At 50.4% G+C, this 14,619-nt stretch overlaps 1 protein-coding gene across 4 annotated transcripts in view; it reads left to right on the plus strand.

The window, feature by feature from the left end:
- Positions 1-1,240: 1,240 nt before the first annotated feature.
- Positions 1,241-14,619, plus strand: part of LOC111144333 (filamin B) — a 144,175-nt gene continuing 130,796 nt past the window's right edge. For all 4 annotated transcript variants that reach the window (XM_022498584.1, XM_022498585.1, XM_022498586.1 and 1 more), the window contains exon 1: positions 1,241-1,652. In XM_022498584.1, coding sequence (XP_022354292.1) covers positions 1,361-1,652 — 292 coding nt within the window. In that variant the 5' untranslated portion in view covers positions 1,241-1,360. The remainder of the gene's footprint in view (positions 1,653-14,619) is intronic.

Here is a 14,619-nt window from a genome sequence, read left to right on the forward strand (position 1 = left end):
TTTGATCTCAGGGTGCTGAGTTCAAGCCCTGAATTGGGCTCCATGTTGGGTGTGGAGCCTACCAAAAAAGAGAGAGAGAGAAAGAGAGGAAGATATGAGTATAGAGAACAAGAGAGATGACAGCATGAGAAAGGCTCATCCTGATGTTGCTGGCTTTGAAGATGCAGGAAGAGGCCACAGCCAAGGAATGCGGGAAGTTTCTAGAAGTTGGAGAAGGCAGGGAAATGGATTCTTCCCTAGAGCCAGCAGAAAGGAATGCATCCTGCCAACACCTTGAGTTTAGCTCAGTGAAACCATGAGGGACATCTAAGCTGCAGTGCGGTGAGATAATAAATTTGTGATTTTTTTTTAAAGGCAAAGTTTTGGCAATTTGTTACAGCAGCATTGGGAGACTGATATACACTGTACAAATTATTGTTTTGGTTTTTTTTTTTGTTTTGTTTTGGTTTTTTAAAGATTTTATTTTTAAGTAATCTATACACCCCATATGGGGCTCCAACTCACAACCCCGAGATCAAGAGTCGCATGTTCTATTGGCTGAAGCCAGCCAGGTGCCCCTGTTCTTCGTTTCTGTTACTATTACTAAGCTGTTTATGATACTGATTTGTATTTTTCTCTCCCATTACTCTAGCAATTCCTCAAGGTCTAGGAATAAGTTTGTCTTATTTATATTAGTTCTCAGGTGCTAAGAGGCCCTCGCACACAGTAGGCACTCAATAAATGCTTCAAATGATAATCTTGTAATTCAGATGAGTTTAATTAATATGAAGAGTAAAACGTCCATTCCTTCATGATGTCCTCCTCTGCTGAACACCGTGTCTGGCACACAGCAGAAGCTCCATAAAAACCCTCATTGAACCTATAGGTGGATCAAGTACTCCCCCGCTCCCTCCCCAGCCCCATGACCCACGCCGCCACCGCCCCCGTCCATCCGGTCCTACTCCTGCACGTCCCCTATTCCGGGACCGGATGCATGACCTTTTCCTTAAACCAAAGTCTCCCCACTGCCTTCCTTTTGCTTAGGTGGCGAGCACAGAGCACGGGGTCCCGGGACGCCTTGGAGACCGCGGGTGCAGTGCACGTTTACGACCGTAGGGGGCGAGCGTGGCCCGGGAACTCCCGCGGAAGGGCAGGGACTGGGCGGGGCCTCTAGGGCGGGTCGGCTCAGTGCGCAGGCGCTGGTCCAGACGCCTCGCGCGGCCAGGGGCAGGCGGCGGCAGAGTAGTCCCGGCCGCGGCTCCAGTAGCAGCGAGTTCGAGCCCCGCTCCCGCTCCGCTTTGGTTCTCGTTCCCCGGGCCCTTGGGCCTCCCTACGCCAGTCCCTGCCAGTAGCTGCACATTGCGCACTCCCCGCCGCCAGGATGCCGGTAACCGAGAAGGACCTGGCGGAGGACGCGCCGTGGAAGAAGATCCAGCAGAACACCTTCACGCGTTGGTGCAACGAGCACCTCAAGTGCGTGAACAAACGCATTGGGAACCTGCAGACCGACCTGAGCGATGGATTGCGGCTCATCGCGCTGCTCGAGGTGCTCAGCCAGAAGCGCATGTACCGCAAGTACCACCAGCGGCCCACCTTCCGCCAGATGCAGCTGGAGAATGTGTCCGTGGCGCTCGAGTTTCTGGACCGTGAGAGCATCAAGCTCGTGTCCATCGGTGAGTGCCCTGGCTCGGCCAGGAGCCGCGGTGTACCCTCCGGTCTCCGCGCTTGGGCCGGGGGTGGGGTGGGGAGGAAGGCTAGGGCCCCCTGCCGAGCACCCCTACCGCGCCCAGGAACTGCGGGCGGGGTGTGGGCGCTGAGGCGGGGGGCGTTGTCCTCCAGGGCATGGGGATGCGGGAGACCTAGGCCCTCTTTCCGGTGCTTTTCTCTGGGCTAGTGTTTCATATGATAGCTCCCCGCCTTGCCCCTCGCCATGCCTTCTTGGGGGGCTGTGGGTCCTGGGCTTGGGTTGGAGCTGCACGGGGGGTGGTGGAGCTGTAGCATTTCGCCGCACCCGGGGCGTCCCTGCGGGGAGCTGGAAACCTTTGGTGTGCGGTCCGTAGAAGTGGGGTTCCTGGTCAGATGCTCCCCGAAGCGCTCGCCCCGCTGCGCCCAGGGCGATGCGCCCAGCGGCTGACCAACGGGCGTTGGCTCGGATGCCCCGTGGGAGACCTGGGGAGGAACAGGTCTCCGAGCCTGGGGCCTCGTCGCCCAGGTGGGGCGTCTCGACTCGGGTGTGGGCTCCGAGGTGGGAAGGGGAGCCGCGGGGGTGTGTCCTCCTCGCTCCCTCTGCTCCCAGCTCAGCTCTGGCGGGGTGCCTCGGGATGAGCCAGCTCTGAAGCAGAAGTGATCACTCAGGGACATGGTGGTATAGTAAGTGCTGTTTTGTAGGGAGCCTAAACTAGTGGGTGCTGTGTGCTAACAGCCTTCCAGGTTCTGTCCTTACACATCCTGTGCGTTGGGGTGTCCTTAGACCTCTTTTATAGGCAAGGGGGTCCAGAGGGTTAATGGAGGTGCCCCAGGTCATGGAAGTAGGAAGGGTCTAGCTGAGAATTGAAGGAAGTGGGTACAGTGAATGGAGATTTTGTCTTCCTCTCCTTGCCTTCCCCACACCAGGGTCTTCCTGAGAGGAGCGGGGGAGTTGGTGTGGGGTTCCTCTCTGCAGACCTGGGAGAGCATGAGGGTCAGGTCTCCACTGTGACCTGGGCTAATTGAAAGCTTCCAGGAAGGTCACAAGGCTACTGAGGGTATGGGCTGTGACTGTAGGGGCTAGAGGTGTACAGTGTGGGTGGGTGGGTGTGTGCACTTATATGTGTGCAGAGTATGTATGGATACACAGCATATGTGTAGAACATGTGTGTACACGGCATGGGTGTGTAGAGAAGGTGTGTGCACCTACACTGTGTGTGTGTGTGTGTGTGTGTGTGTCTGTGCTGCCAGAGGAGCGTCTTGCTGGAGGAGCTGACGCAGGCCTGGGTCTGGGGTCCCTTCCTGAGAAAACCAGGCCTTATGGTGACTTCTGTGCTAGGAAGAAAGGGCGGTGGGTGTGGCTGCTGGGACTTTCTCCAGAGTAAAAGGGGTTCCCTCTAGGCTGAGTCTCCTCTGTCCTTTCCCTCCCCCATACCTGTCCTGGCAGGTAGGTCTGCTTCCTGTTTCCTGGGCCCAGGCAGCTGTCACCGCCCAGTCAGCGCCCCATGGGGGGGGGGGGTGGCGGCGGTGGAGGGTGTGTGTGGCTTCTCTGCAGAGCTGTGTAACATGCTTGCCTCTTCTTTTGGGGGCCATCTCCTACCACTGGGAAAGGAACACCCTAGAATCATCCTGGGATTTTTCCTTTTTCAGAAACCAGTTTTGCTACTGAGGGATCTGAAGGCCTGGCTGAGCTCAACTGGGCTCACTTCGTCTTTGTTTTAAAAATGTGCATTTATTTAATTAAGTGAACAAAGAAACTTAAAGTAAACCGGGAGTATCCAAACATGACATGAAATCTCCTTAAAAAACAAAACAAACCAAAAAGTGAAACCACAGCCTCAAAATCCTGCACTGCCTGATTTACCAACTGTTTACAGAGGCTGCAGCTGGCTCGCAGCGTGGTTTGTCGTCCATGCCCTGAGCTTGGGGGTCTCATTCTAGACTTTGTCTGGTCCCGTTTTCCTACTCAACCCTCGTGATTGTCATTCCTGAACTCGCCCAGGACATAGTATCTTCCATTGTCCTGACATTCCAGGGCTAGCCTCCCCTTCTCTGGTTGCGGGCCCGTGGGCTGTTGGCAGCTTCTTGCTGTGGACCGCTTCCCACCACAGGCTGTATTGTTTTATTTTATTTTCTCCTTTTCACTGATTTCTTGGATGATATTCCCCCAAGTGGCATTCCAGGGTCAAAGAGTGTGGCCACAGTTATGACTCCTGTCATAATTGCCTTGTTGCTCTTCGGAAGGATCTCACCGTAAACCGGTTTTCCAGCCTCTAGAGCCTGGAGGGAGACTTGCCAAGGGCCAGAACTCCCGTGGGGGTGAGGCCTGAGGCCTCTTCCCCCTGCGCCTGGGGCTGTTCTGGGGACGGCCCTACTGCCCTTGAGATAACGAGTCACATCCAGCTCAGACTTCAGTTCTGAGTACCACGGCTTATGCTGTGTTGCATTGTGCTGACGAAGACACGGGCTGCAGTTCGGTGTTGAGTGTGTTCTGGTCATCATCCCGTTGATCACCACCTTGAGTCCTCCAGATTTGGTTTCCTTGTCTGCATAGCGATCTGCCTTAGCAAATCACGGGGAGGATAAAGGGCTTGCCCTAGTTCTGCCCAGGTGTCTAGAAAATGGTTGTTGTTATTCTGTGGTGGTTGTTAGTGTTACTGATGTCCATTTTAGGTGAGGAAACAGGAGTGAAGTAACTTGCAGAGGTTACCCAGCTTGTAAGTGGTGACTGGAGGTGGGGCCTGTCCCTTTGTGAAATTGACCCTTAACTGACCGGCTCTTCAGTGTTCTGAGTACAACATAGCCCCTCTCCCCTAACCAGAGAGCCCCTGTTAACACCAGTTTTGCAAGTCTGGGATGTTGGGGTGGGGCAGCTGGATGCCCACACTTTGAGCCTCTGGTCTTGAGCAAAGCATGGATCTCAAGACTTTGGGTGAGTGGCAGGATGAGGGTCCCCTGAGGTGAGTGTCACGTCAGGACCTGAGCAGAATCACTTTGCATCTTCATAGTGAACTTGTTGAGGGGGTGGCCGCCCTGTGTTCACTGAACTGATTTTTTGGGGGGGAGGGTGTGGGATGTGGTATTCCTATTACTTAATGGATGGTGTTTTATTCCATAATCTGGGAAGGTATCTTTGAATGAATACAGGGTTTTGTGGCCTTTGCTAGCTTCCAACCATGTACATTGCTGGAATCTTAGGAGTTGTGTCAGGCGCCCAGCTTGGAGACAGGAGATGATCAGAAGCTGCCAGAGGACTTGCTTTTCTGCCTAGAATTCACTGGAAGACAGTTCTGGCTGTGGATTCCTCTTTGTGAGTTGTTGTAAGGTGGGCCCATTCTAGGCTGTATCCAAGAGCTGAAGAGTTCGTTCAGTTTCTTGTTCTGTCTCGGGCAGTTCATAGTGAGGCCTCAGCATTTTTAATCCTAGTTGCCTGCCAGGAGCTGGCAGTTTTATTTACTTGTTTTTCCAAAAACCTTTTTGACACTGGGCAGCTCAGCCAACTTGGAGAAAAAGGGGTCTCCTAGCCCAAGAATGACAATCAATTCTGCCTAGAAGTTTGGGTGGTATGTTTTGGTTTGATCCTTTAGAAAAAGGAATTCTTTCCTTCTCGGAGGATGCGGTCTGACCCTAATGTTTACTTAAGGTGCCTGTGCCAGGCCAGTGCCTCAGAGCAGGCGGGTGTGTGTTCCCAAGACCTTGGGTCACTGGGCAGGGTTTCCAGGGTGGTGGGTCACCACGGCACTCTGCCCCTTTTCCTTCCTGTTGTCCCGCCCCCACCAAAATAACATACAAATACAGTAATCCTAAATCCTGTTCTTTCCTGAACTACCTAGCAAATTCCAGTGTGTCTAGGTAGCAGAGAATGTTTTAAAGTAGCAAAGTAGCATGCTGGTCAGAATTAACAAGGTCTGGACCATTCGCAACAAAGTAACAGAATGAGAGGAAGCTCTTGTAGTAGTTCAGAGCAAAGATTCTTGGTTCAAATTCCACTTGGCACTAAGTAGCCATTAAGAAACTTCTGCGCCTTGGTTTCCTTATCACTAAAATGGAGGTGATAACTACCTCCTTTCATAGGTTGTTATAAAAAGCAAACAAGTTAATATCCTTTTTTTTTTTTTTTTTTTTTTTGACAGACAGAAATCACACGTAGGCAGAGAAGCAGGCAGAGAGAGAGGAGGAAGCAGGCTCTCTGCTAAGCAGAGAGCCCGACGTGGGGCTCGATCCCAGGACCCTGAGATCATGACCCGAGCCAAAGGCAGAGGCTTAACCCACTGAGTCACCCAGATGCCCCAACAAGTTACTATTCTTAAAAATGTTTGGAAAAGTTTATGGCACATAAGTGAGTGCTGTGTGATTGTTCACTAAATACAGTACCATCCACCAGTATTCTCAAAAGTCACTGCTGGAGGGTTTGCACACTGAAACGACGTTTAAAATCAGTGCCGCACCGGGGAGACCAGCTTGGTTGGCTCGTGTTGCTGCTGCTTTGCTGTAATAGGGCTGTGGACTGGCCTCCTTGGAAGGGGAGGACCCCTCGTTAGGTTACAGCTGCCTCCAGGGGCCCATTCATGCCGGCTTTGTTTCTGAGACCTGGACCGGAGCACCGGGTAGCTGGTCATTCCAGCCTTCCACCCTGTTCAGGAATCTCTGGGCCAGATCACTTCCAGATGGCAGTTGGGCTGTGGCGGCTAAGCCCTCGTGCCAGTCAGCAGCTGCCTTCATTCTTGGAGAGTCTGTGCTCAAGGAGGGCTTTGATTTGGAACCAAATTTTGGTCTCCTGGGCCCTTCCCCTCCCCTCTTTATCCGGATCCTGGGTTCTGTGTGGTGAGGTGGGTGCACAGGGTAGTTGAGGACAGCTGCCCTGGTCATTGGGCAGTAGAAGCCCAGGCTCAGAACCTTGAGTCGTGCTGGCCGTGGCTTCGTGGCCAGGGTACCACGTCGCCCTGCTTTCTCTATAAATGGCCTCCCAGTCAGCACATACTCGGTTAAACTAGGTCCAGGTGGATGGTTGAGGATATGGGCTTGAGGCTAGGCGGCCAGCATGCTAAGCCCCACTCTCTCCCTAACAGCTGTGCAGCTCTGGAGACAGCCACTGTCTTCACCTTTGTGAGCCTCAGTGTCCCCCATCTGTAAAATGCAGAATAATAGTTCCTGTCTTAGTTGCTGAGGCCAGTATATGTTCATAGCACAATGCTGGCATTATCATTATTACTATCAACGTGCTTCTGAACCCAGGTCTGGGACTTTGTCTCGTTTTCCATCTACTTTCTGGCCTGTACTACCGCTGTCATCTGGTGTGTTAGGTAGTCATCCCCCCCGCCCCCCCAAGCTTGGAACCTCTGTCAAAGACACCTCCTAAGATCTTTTCTTCCTTTCCTCATTCCAGTGAATATAGGAGAGACCATCTGTGAGCCAGGCCCAGTGCTAGGGCCACAGCAATAATGAGAGTCAGGCCCTGAGCTTGCCTCATACACTGCTTGGTGCAGAGGAGTAACCTGGGAGTGTGCTCCTCAAACCTTCAAGCACACACAGATCTCCTGGCGACTTTGTTAAAAATGTTGGTGTGACTGAGCAGGTCAGGTGTGAAGGCTGAAATTCTTTTACTTCCAGCCGGCTCCCAGTTGCTACTGTCCGCTGCCTGCCATGCTGTGGGTTTGAGGACCAAGATGGCAGGCTTTCTGGGTGGGGGTTTTCGGGGGAGGAGTGCCTTCCCTGAGGCTGGGGTGGGTGGTCTGGAGGACTCCCTGGAGGGAGGGACTGTTAAACTGGGACCTAAAGCCTGAGTAGAATTAGGCCGGTGAACAGACAGTGAGGCACAGCAGAAGGCTTTGTCAGCTGGAGGTCAGAGGAGTGGGTGGCACAGAGGTAGGCAGGGGCTGTCTCACAAAGGGTCTTCTGAGGCTGGAGGCTGCCATCCAGGCATCTTCCTTGAGGGTACTTGGTGTGGGGTAGGTGAACCCAGCTGAAATAGATCATCTACTCTGGGGCTTGCTTGCTTTCTTTCTTTCTTTCTTTGTTTCTTTCTTTCTTTCTTTCTGCCGAGCAGAGAGCCTGATGTGGGGCTCGATCCCAGGACCCTGGGATCATGACCTGAGCTGAAGGCAGAGGCTTTAACCCACTGAGCCACCCAGGTGCCCCACTCTGGGGCTTTCTTGACTGTGACTGCAGTCATTCCTATCAGTCAAACAATTTTAATGTGTCCTTCTCTCATATATGCAAATTCACAAGCTATATACATATCTTACTGTCAGCCTGTATATTAAATATTAGTAAAGCTTAGTTTTCTTGTGTTCTAATGGATATTCTTGTGTGCCTTTGTGGAGGCTCCCGAGGACCTTTTTCTGCATTTCGTCTCTCCTACCCCCTTCCTGTTGCTATTCTGCATTTAGTTTTGATCTTTAGTTGTCCTCAGTGAAGGAGGTAGATCTCTAATTCTGTCCGCTCCCCCCAACAAGTTGAACCAAATGAATAAACGCAATGGAATGAGCCATTTCAGTCTAAATGCGTGCTATTTCCTGCTCTTACAATGATGAAAATTGCCTTTCATGATAGTCTACGAGAAGCCACCTTACATTACTGGTGTAAATCTAGTTATCCATTAAACATGCTCAGTAATCACCAGATTGGCTCAGGTTACTGTGTAATGAACAACAGCACTTTCCCTCTGCGGGGGCTTGGAAAGTGGCCTTGCAGCTTTTAAGTGCCTTGCTTGCTTTTCTTGGAAAATTGAGTCCATGTTCTAGGGAGAGAGTTTTTTGGGAAAGATGATTAGAAAACCAAATGGCTCTTTATACCAAAATGATAAAGCAGTACCTGAGAGAAGTTATACACAGTATGAAGGATGGAACTATTGGTTTTGTTGTTGTTATTGTTGTTGTTTTTTACTATTGGGTATTTTAATTCTACCTACTTAGTATCATGATTTCTCTTTTTCAAAATCATATTGAGCTATACCTCCAGTGCTGCCTTTCCTCTGAGAGCCTTATAGCACTTGCCTTAAATACAGTCGTTTGAAACATTGTAGATGGTTGCTGTAACTCTTCTGCAAACTGTTCAGTTCTAAAAAAAATTTCCTGGGCTTTTACTTACACTCATTGTCTGGTTACAAAACACAGCAAAGAACTTTTAACTTCCCGGATCCCCCTTTGACCAGTTGCTGTGCAATAGAATGTCCTCTGTTAAGATTTTCTTGTACTAGAAGCAAAGAAGCAGTTTGGTTTTTCACTTAGCCGAGACTGGTTTTAGGTCGGAATTATTTTGACAGAGCATCTGACTTCCTCCTTTCCATCATCATCACAACCTGGCCTGGAGAGATGGCTTGGTAGGGAGAACACTTGTCCTCCTCCTGCATGTTCCTTGGCTTTTCCAAGGATCCATGCTGATGAGACATTGGTGTACTGAATGTTAGATGCACACAGGTATCCTGGAGCAGAATGTCTACCGCATTCCTGTGCTTGCTGTCCACTAAGCGTGGTCCCGAGTGCCTTACCTTTATTGCTCTCATCCTCATCGTGGAGTGTGCAAAGTGGCTTTGTATTCATTTCCATTTTGCAGGTGAGAAATTGAGGCCCAAATCAGCCTCTCTGCACATGCCAGGCACAGTGCTTGCCTGCATCAAACTATTGAGTATTTTCTTTTTTTAATCTCAAAAGTTTGGTTTCACACTTAAAAGTAAAAGAGAAAAAGTAAAATAGATACACTGTCATGAGAGATTTTCTGCAGCTTTCGTTCTGCTCATTTCTGTGTTGCTTGCAACTTGACTCACTTGACCTTGATGAATGTGCAATTGAAATGTTCTTCTGTAAAACAAAAATTTGGGGGCCCATTTGCCTTGCCTCGCCCAGCATTGTTGAACTTTAACTAGGGCCTCCTCTTCAGTTCTGGAGGAACTCTAGTTCTTCCCCTGCCTTTATTTGGTTATTTGGGGCAGGGTTCGGACAGGGGGGAGCAGCTGAAGGCTGCTTTGGGCGGCCAGGCAGGGCTTTCTTGGTGGGGCCTAGAAGCCATGGGTGAGGAGGAGGTGCCCTTGTTGCAGCTGGGGGGCTTGGGGTGGAGACATAGCTGAGCCGGGAGATCCTCTGTCACAGTCCCTGTTGGGTTGCTCTCAGAAAGGACCCCAAGCCCCATCCTCTCCTTCTCCTACATTTAAAGATTAACAGGCGGTAGGGTGTGTGGGGTTGTGTTTGCTGCTGACCAGAGCCTCTCTCTCTTGGCGGGAGTGTTGGCCTTCATCAGTCTGGCTGCTCTGGCACAAGCAGCTGCCCACTCCCCACTCCAAGCCAGCAGCCCCCCGGCTCTTCCTGGGGAGCCTTGTGAAGGGCCCCTAGCAGGGGCACGTAGCTCTGGCGAGCTGCTCTGGAGCTGAACTTGGTGTCCCCAAGGGCATCTCCTGCAGCACTCCAGAGAGAGGAAGCTGCTCTGGCTGGTGGGGGGCCCACTCAGTGCTCAGCATCCCCAGAAACCACTGGGCTGGTTAGTTGCAAGGTCTGGGCATTTACACAACACCCCTGCGCTCCCTCTCTGAAGGCCCTTTATGCTAGCGTGAATTCCTTTTCTCACAGAGATCTGAAAGCTCTTTTGACTAAATGGGTCACCTTTCTGGGTATTTTCATAAGGCTGGTCAGCTTCTGCCATGCCAGACGACTTCCCTGGAATTTCCGTTTAGATATAGTGAGAACACAGTGTGGAATTTGGACTTTTGAGCTATAGGGAAATGGGTGGGGATTTGTGGCCAGCATATGTAAATTTGCTGCAGCCCATAAATTCAGATTTTTTTTTTTAATTCAGATTTTAAGATGAAAAAAAAGCAAGCAGCAGTCAGCTTTCCATCTACAAACAAGAATGGTGTTACTCTCTGCCGCCTCGTGCTGCTCGTGAGCAAGGCAGAGGCAGGCCTCCCCTGGGTGGGCCTCCCGTGGAGGCTAGGGTCTGAAAAGATTCTCGGTGGCTAAAATCAGATTCCTCCATCTCCCCTGCTGCCTCCAAGAAAACAGTCAAGTTCTTATCATGCTAGTGCTGCGCTGCTTGTGTGAATCACCCCGATTTCCCTGTACGTCCCTGAAGTGATATCTCAGATATTCCAAGAAAACAAGGATTATTTAGCCTTCTCCAGTCTGGGGGGAGTATGGCTGGGCCTGGGCTGCTTCCTCGCAAGAACAAAGTGATTTGTTCCCTCAGTGGGGGAAAGCAGGCCAGAGGTGGTGGTGGGGGGACTAGGCACCACCCTCCAGGGGACCACAAGTGCTGGTGTCTTTGGGCTCAGGCCTGAACGGCCTCTGTGACTTGGCCGTGTAGTAATTGAGCAGAGTCCTGGGTTCTGTTTATAAGATTCCTTGTCAGAAGAGGCAGAGGCTGGAAGACCAAGTGTGTGCTCCTGGGGCGCCTGGGGGCCTCTCAGAGGAGCTTGCAGCCGTCCAGGGGTCTAGGGGCAGAACCCAGAAAGTGTGCCAAGAGCAGGAGCCATAGGGATCTTGGCTGGCAAGCACCTGTACGGTGGCTTGTCACGTTCCTTCTCGGCACTGAAGAGGCTAGCGGGTGCTTGCGGAATGCCTCTCCTGTGCCCGCGTCCTTTACAGGAAATGATCCAGTTGTCACATTACGCTTCCTATTGGGCATGCATCTCTCATCACCATAATGACCTCTCCTGTCCCTTCTTCTTGGCACACTTGTTCGACACCATGGGCAGTCACACCTGAGGTTGGAGGGACACTCACAGCTCTCCTCCTGCCTTGTGCCGTCTCATGTCATCACTTCCTGAGCTCTGTAGGTCTCTTGACCTGCCTGTTTCTCGCTCTCCCACTGGATCCCCTCTGCTCTAGGGGCAGGTGTTGAATCTCTGGTTCATCTCTGGGGCTTGGGGCTTGGCACCTAGTAGGAATATAAGAAGTTATTGAATAAATACACAGCCTCCAACATAGATGGGTTGAATAATAAGTCTGATGCATTCATTGGTCTGCAATATATTTGCTTTCAGAAATGCAAAATAGGATCATTTGTAGCCCATATTGGAAGAAGAATTTTGTGTAGTGGACCTCTGGGTCTGGGGTCCCAGTAGAACACCCTCATTTGGGGGACAGTGATGCTGAATGTAAAGAATTCAACACTTTGTTGTCGTTCTCTGAACATTGGTGATTTGCTTCAGCTGTTAGAGAATAAAGCCTTTTCCAAGTGGCCATGTGAATTGCAGAAAATGAATATAAATGGGATCCACTGAGAGTCACTATAATCCCAGTTTCACTAATAATAGTGAATATATGTTGAACACCTACTTGTACCAGAAAATTGTGAAGGATGCTTTTCACTAATAGCTAAGTAAAGCCTAATTGCAACCCTGGGATATAGTTATTGTTATAATCCCCATTATACAGATGAGGAAACTGAGGCACATCCCAGATCAGCCACTGAGTATTGACTATGAGTCAAACCCTTTCCTCAAAGGAGAGCCATCAGCATGGCCTTCAGAATTCCCTTTAAGTATTTTTTTAATATTAAGAAGTTGCATTTGTAGTTCTTAGAAGAAAATTGCAAGAACGTAGAGAAATACAAAGAAAAAAAAATCACCTATGGAGAATCTTAACAAATCTTTTTCTACTTTGGGAGTTTTGTGTGAACAGCTGCTTTTTGATCAGAATGGGGAAAGGAGATTGCATTGTCTCCGGAGAAAAGAGACTGGACTGGAAATGTTTTGTGAAATCATTTGATCATACTGATTGTTGGAACAAGCTTCATCGTTGAGTTACTGCAGAACCCGGGCCAGCATTAAAATTGGTGGTCTTGGTTGAGGCTCATAGTTTGTGAATCTCCCTTGGTCTTGAAATATGTTATGGTCAACCACAGAGTGGGGGTGTTCCAGCTACTTTCTGTCTCTTAAAAGTTTTTAGGACCAACTTTTATTGGGATTGCCAAGGTCTCTTAATAATAGTTATTATGTTTGGTAACTATTATGCCCTTGTCTCATGGTGAAGCCCAGCGTGGAAATTCATCGACTTTTTAGTTGCTCGACTCCATTAGCAATTTCAGTGTCTCCCATATGAGCCTAACAGAGTGTCGTTGGCAGCTTGGTTCACCCTTACCCATCTGGGAGCTTTTAGAAGTCTGAGGATTTTATGCAGCCCTAAGGTTTTCATGGTATTGGTGTTTCTGAAACATTTCCCTCAGGACACCTGGTCCATGGAGTCATCTGTTTTACCCATGTTTGAAGCCAAGGAGAGGGAAGGAAGCCACTTCCAGATGCAAACTGAACTAGGTTCCTGAGTGTGGTCACCACTGTGGGTCGGTCAGTTAGCCCCTGCCGCTGACTGCCTGGGAGACTCAGGGGAAGTTGCTGGACCTCTCTGAGGTTCAGTGTCCCAGGCTGTCATAGTGCCCCGACTGTTGGCGTTGTTGAAGAGTAAACGACACAATCCTTACAAAGCACGTGGCAGATAATACAGGCTGCCTGAATGGTGGTCTTTGCCCTCCTTCTCCCCTTTCCCCCTCCTCCTTCCTTGACCTGTGGTGGCCCCCTCGGACTGGAGGAAGAAGTGACCTGATTATCTTGGAAGGGGAGAGGTAGGTGGGAATACTCCCAGAAACGGGTCCAGGGTACCTCATACCTAGTGAGCTGCTTTTAGAAGAGGTGACTTGGGGTTTTGAGTAGCTGCTGGCAGGAACCATGGGCTAGAGACACTTCCTGATCATCCAGCCAAGCTTTCCTTAAGGATAGAAAATGGGTGCCAACTATTCTTGACATCTTCCCCCACTTTCCCTTTTGTCCTGTTTGGCTAATGGATCTGTTGTTTTAACTAGCATTTTTGCCTTTTTTTTTTTTTTTTTTCTTTAATCCTTGTCTCTTAGATTCACTCCCCGTTTCTTTCCTGGTTTGGCTCTTGTGGAAGTGGCTGTGACACCATCCCAGTGATGCACTTGGGGTGGGTCTGAGTCTTGGCTCTGACCTTCGAGAGCTGGCTGACTCCAGGAAGCTGTTTGACCTCTAGGAGCCTGTCTTCCATATGCAGAATATGATAATGAAGTGCTTTGTCTTGGGGATGCCTGGGTGGCTTAGTTGGTTAAGCACCTGCGTTTGGCTCAGGTGGTGATCGGAAGGTCCTGGGATTGTCCCCCTCGCCTGCTCCCCCTGCCTGTGCTCACTCTCTCTGTATCAAATAAGTAAATAAAATCTTTAAAATAAAATAAAATGCTCTGCCTTACTGAGTTCTAAGGTATCAAGAGAATGTGCATCTAAAGCCCTTAGCATTGCTCCTGGTCATGGGCAGTGACCATTGACAGCTGCTGCCCTTGCGATGCTGGCACGAGCATTATTACTAGAAAGTCCTGCACCTCCCACTTACCCTTTTCAGGGCTCAGCTGAGAAGGATGAAGAGGGAGCAGCCACACTGGAGATGAGACCATGCTCACTCCCTTGTGTGTTTCCCATCTGGAACAAAGGGGAGTGCACCGACTGCCCTCCTCCAGCCAGGCCTGGCTCTGCCTTGGCCCTGGGTACTGTTTGCTCTCCCTTCTAGTCCTGGCGCTTTGATACCTGGGATCATGGTGGGGCTTGATGCCAAGATTTCTGCTGCCCTGGGTGTGGTCTTAAACCCAGCACAGCCCAAACCCATGCCATGGAGCTAGTGACAATATTTTTACAGCAGTGCTTGGAAACTGGAATCCTGGGGTCACACCCTGTACAAACAGTGTCAGGGTTGTTGGGTGACTGGAGGAGATGGACAATAGCAGGTTCTGTGGCTCCCAAGTCTAGAAGGATGTGGGAGGTTGTGCAGGGATGGAAGGGGGTGGAAAGCATCATTCCCAGTTCTTTTCAGGGGTTCACTGGTCTGAGCCTTGCCAGGCGGACGGGATCTGTGTGTGTCTCGTGTAACGAACTACCTGGTTCCTTCTGTCGCTCCTTGGGTACGAGGCTGCCCACTGCTTCCCTGGTTGGGCCAGATTTCCAGTGCTGCGTCCCTTTGAGGG

The sequence above is a fragment of the Enhydra lutris genome, unplaced genomic scaffold, assembly GCF_002288905.1.
Source record: "Enhydra lutris kenyoni isolate GAN:26980312 unplaced genomic scaffold, ASM228890v2 scaffoldscaffold10, whole genome shotgun sequence".
NCBI lineage: Eukaryota > Metazoa > Chordata > Mammalia > Carnivora > Mustelidae > Enhydra > Enhydra lutris.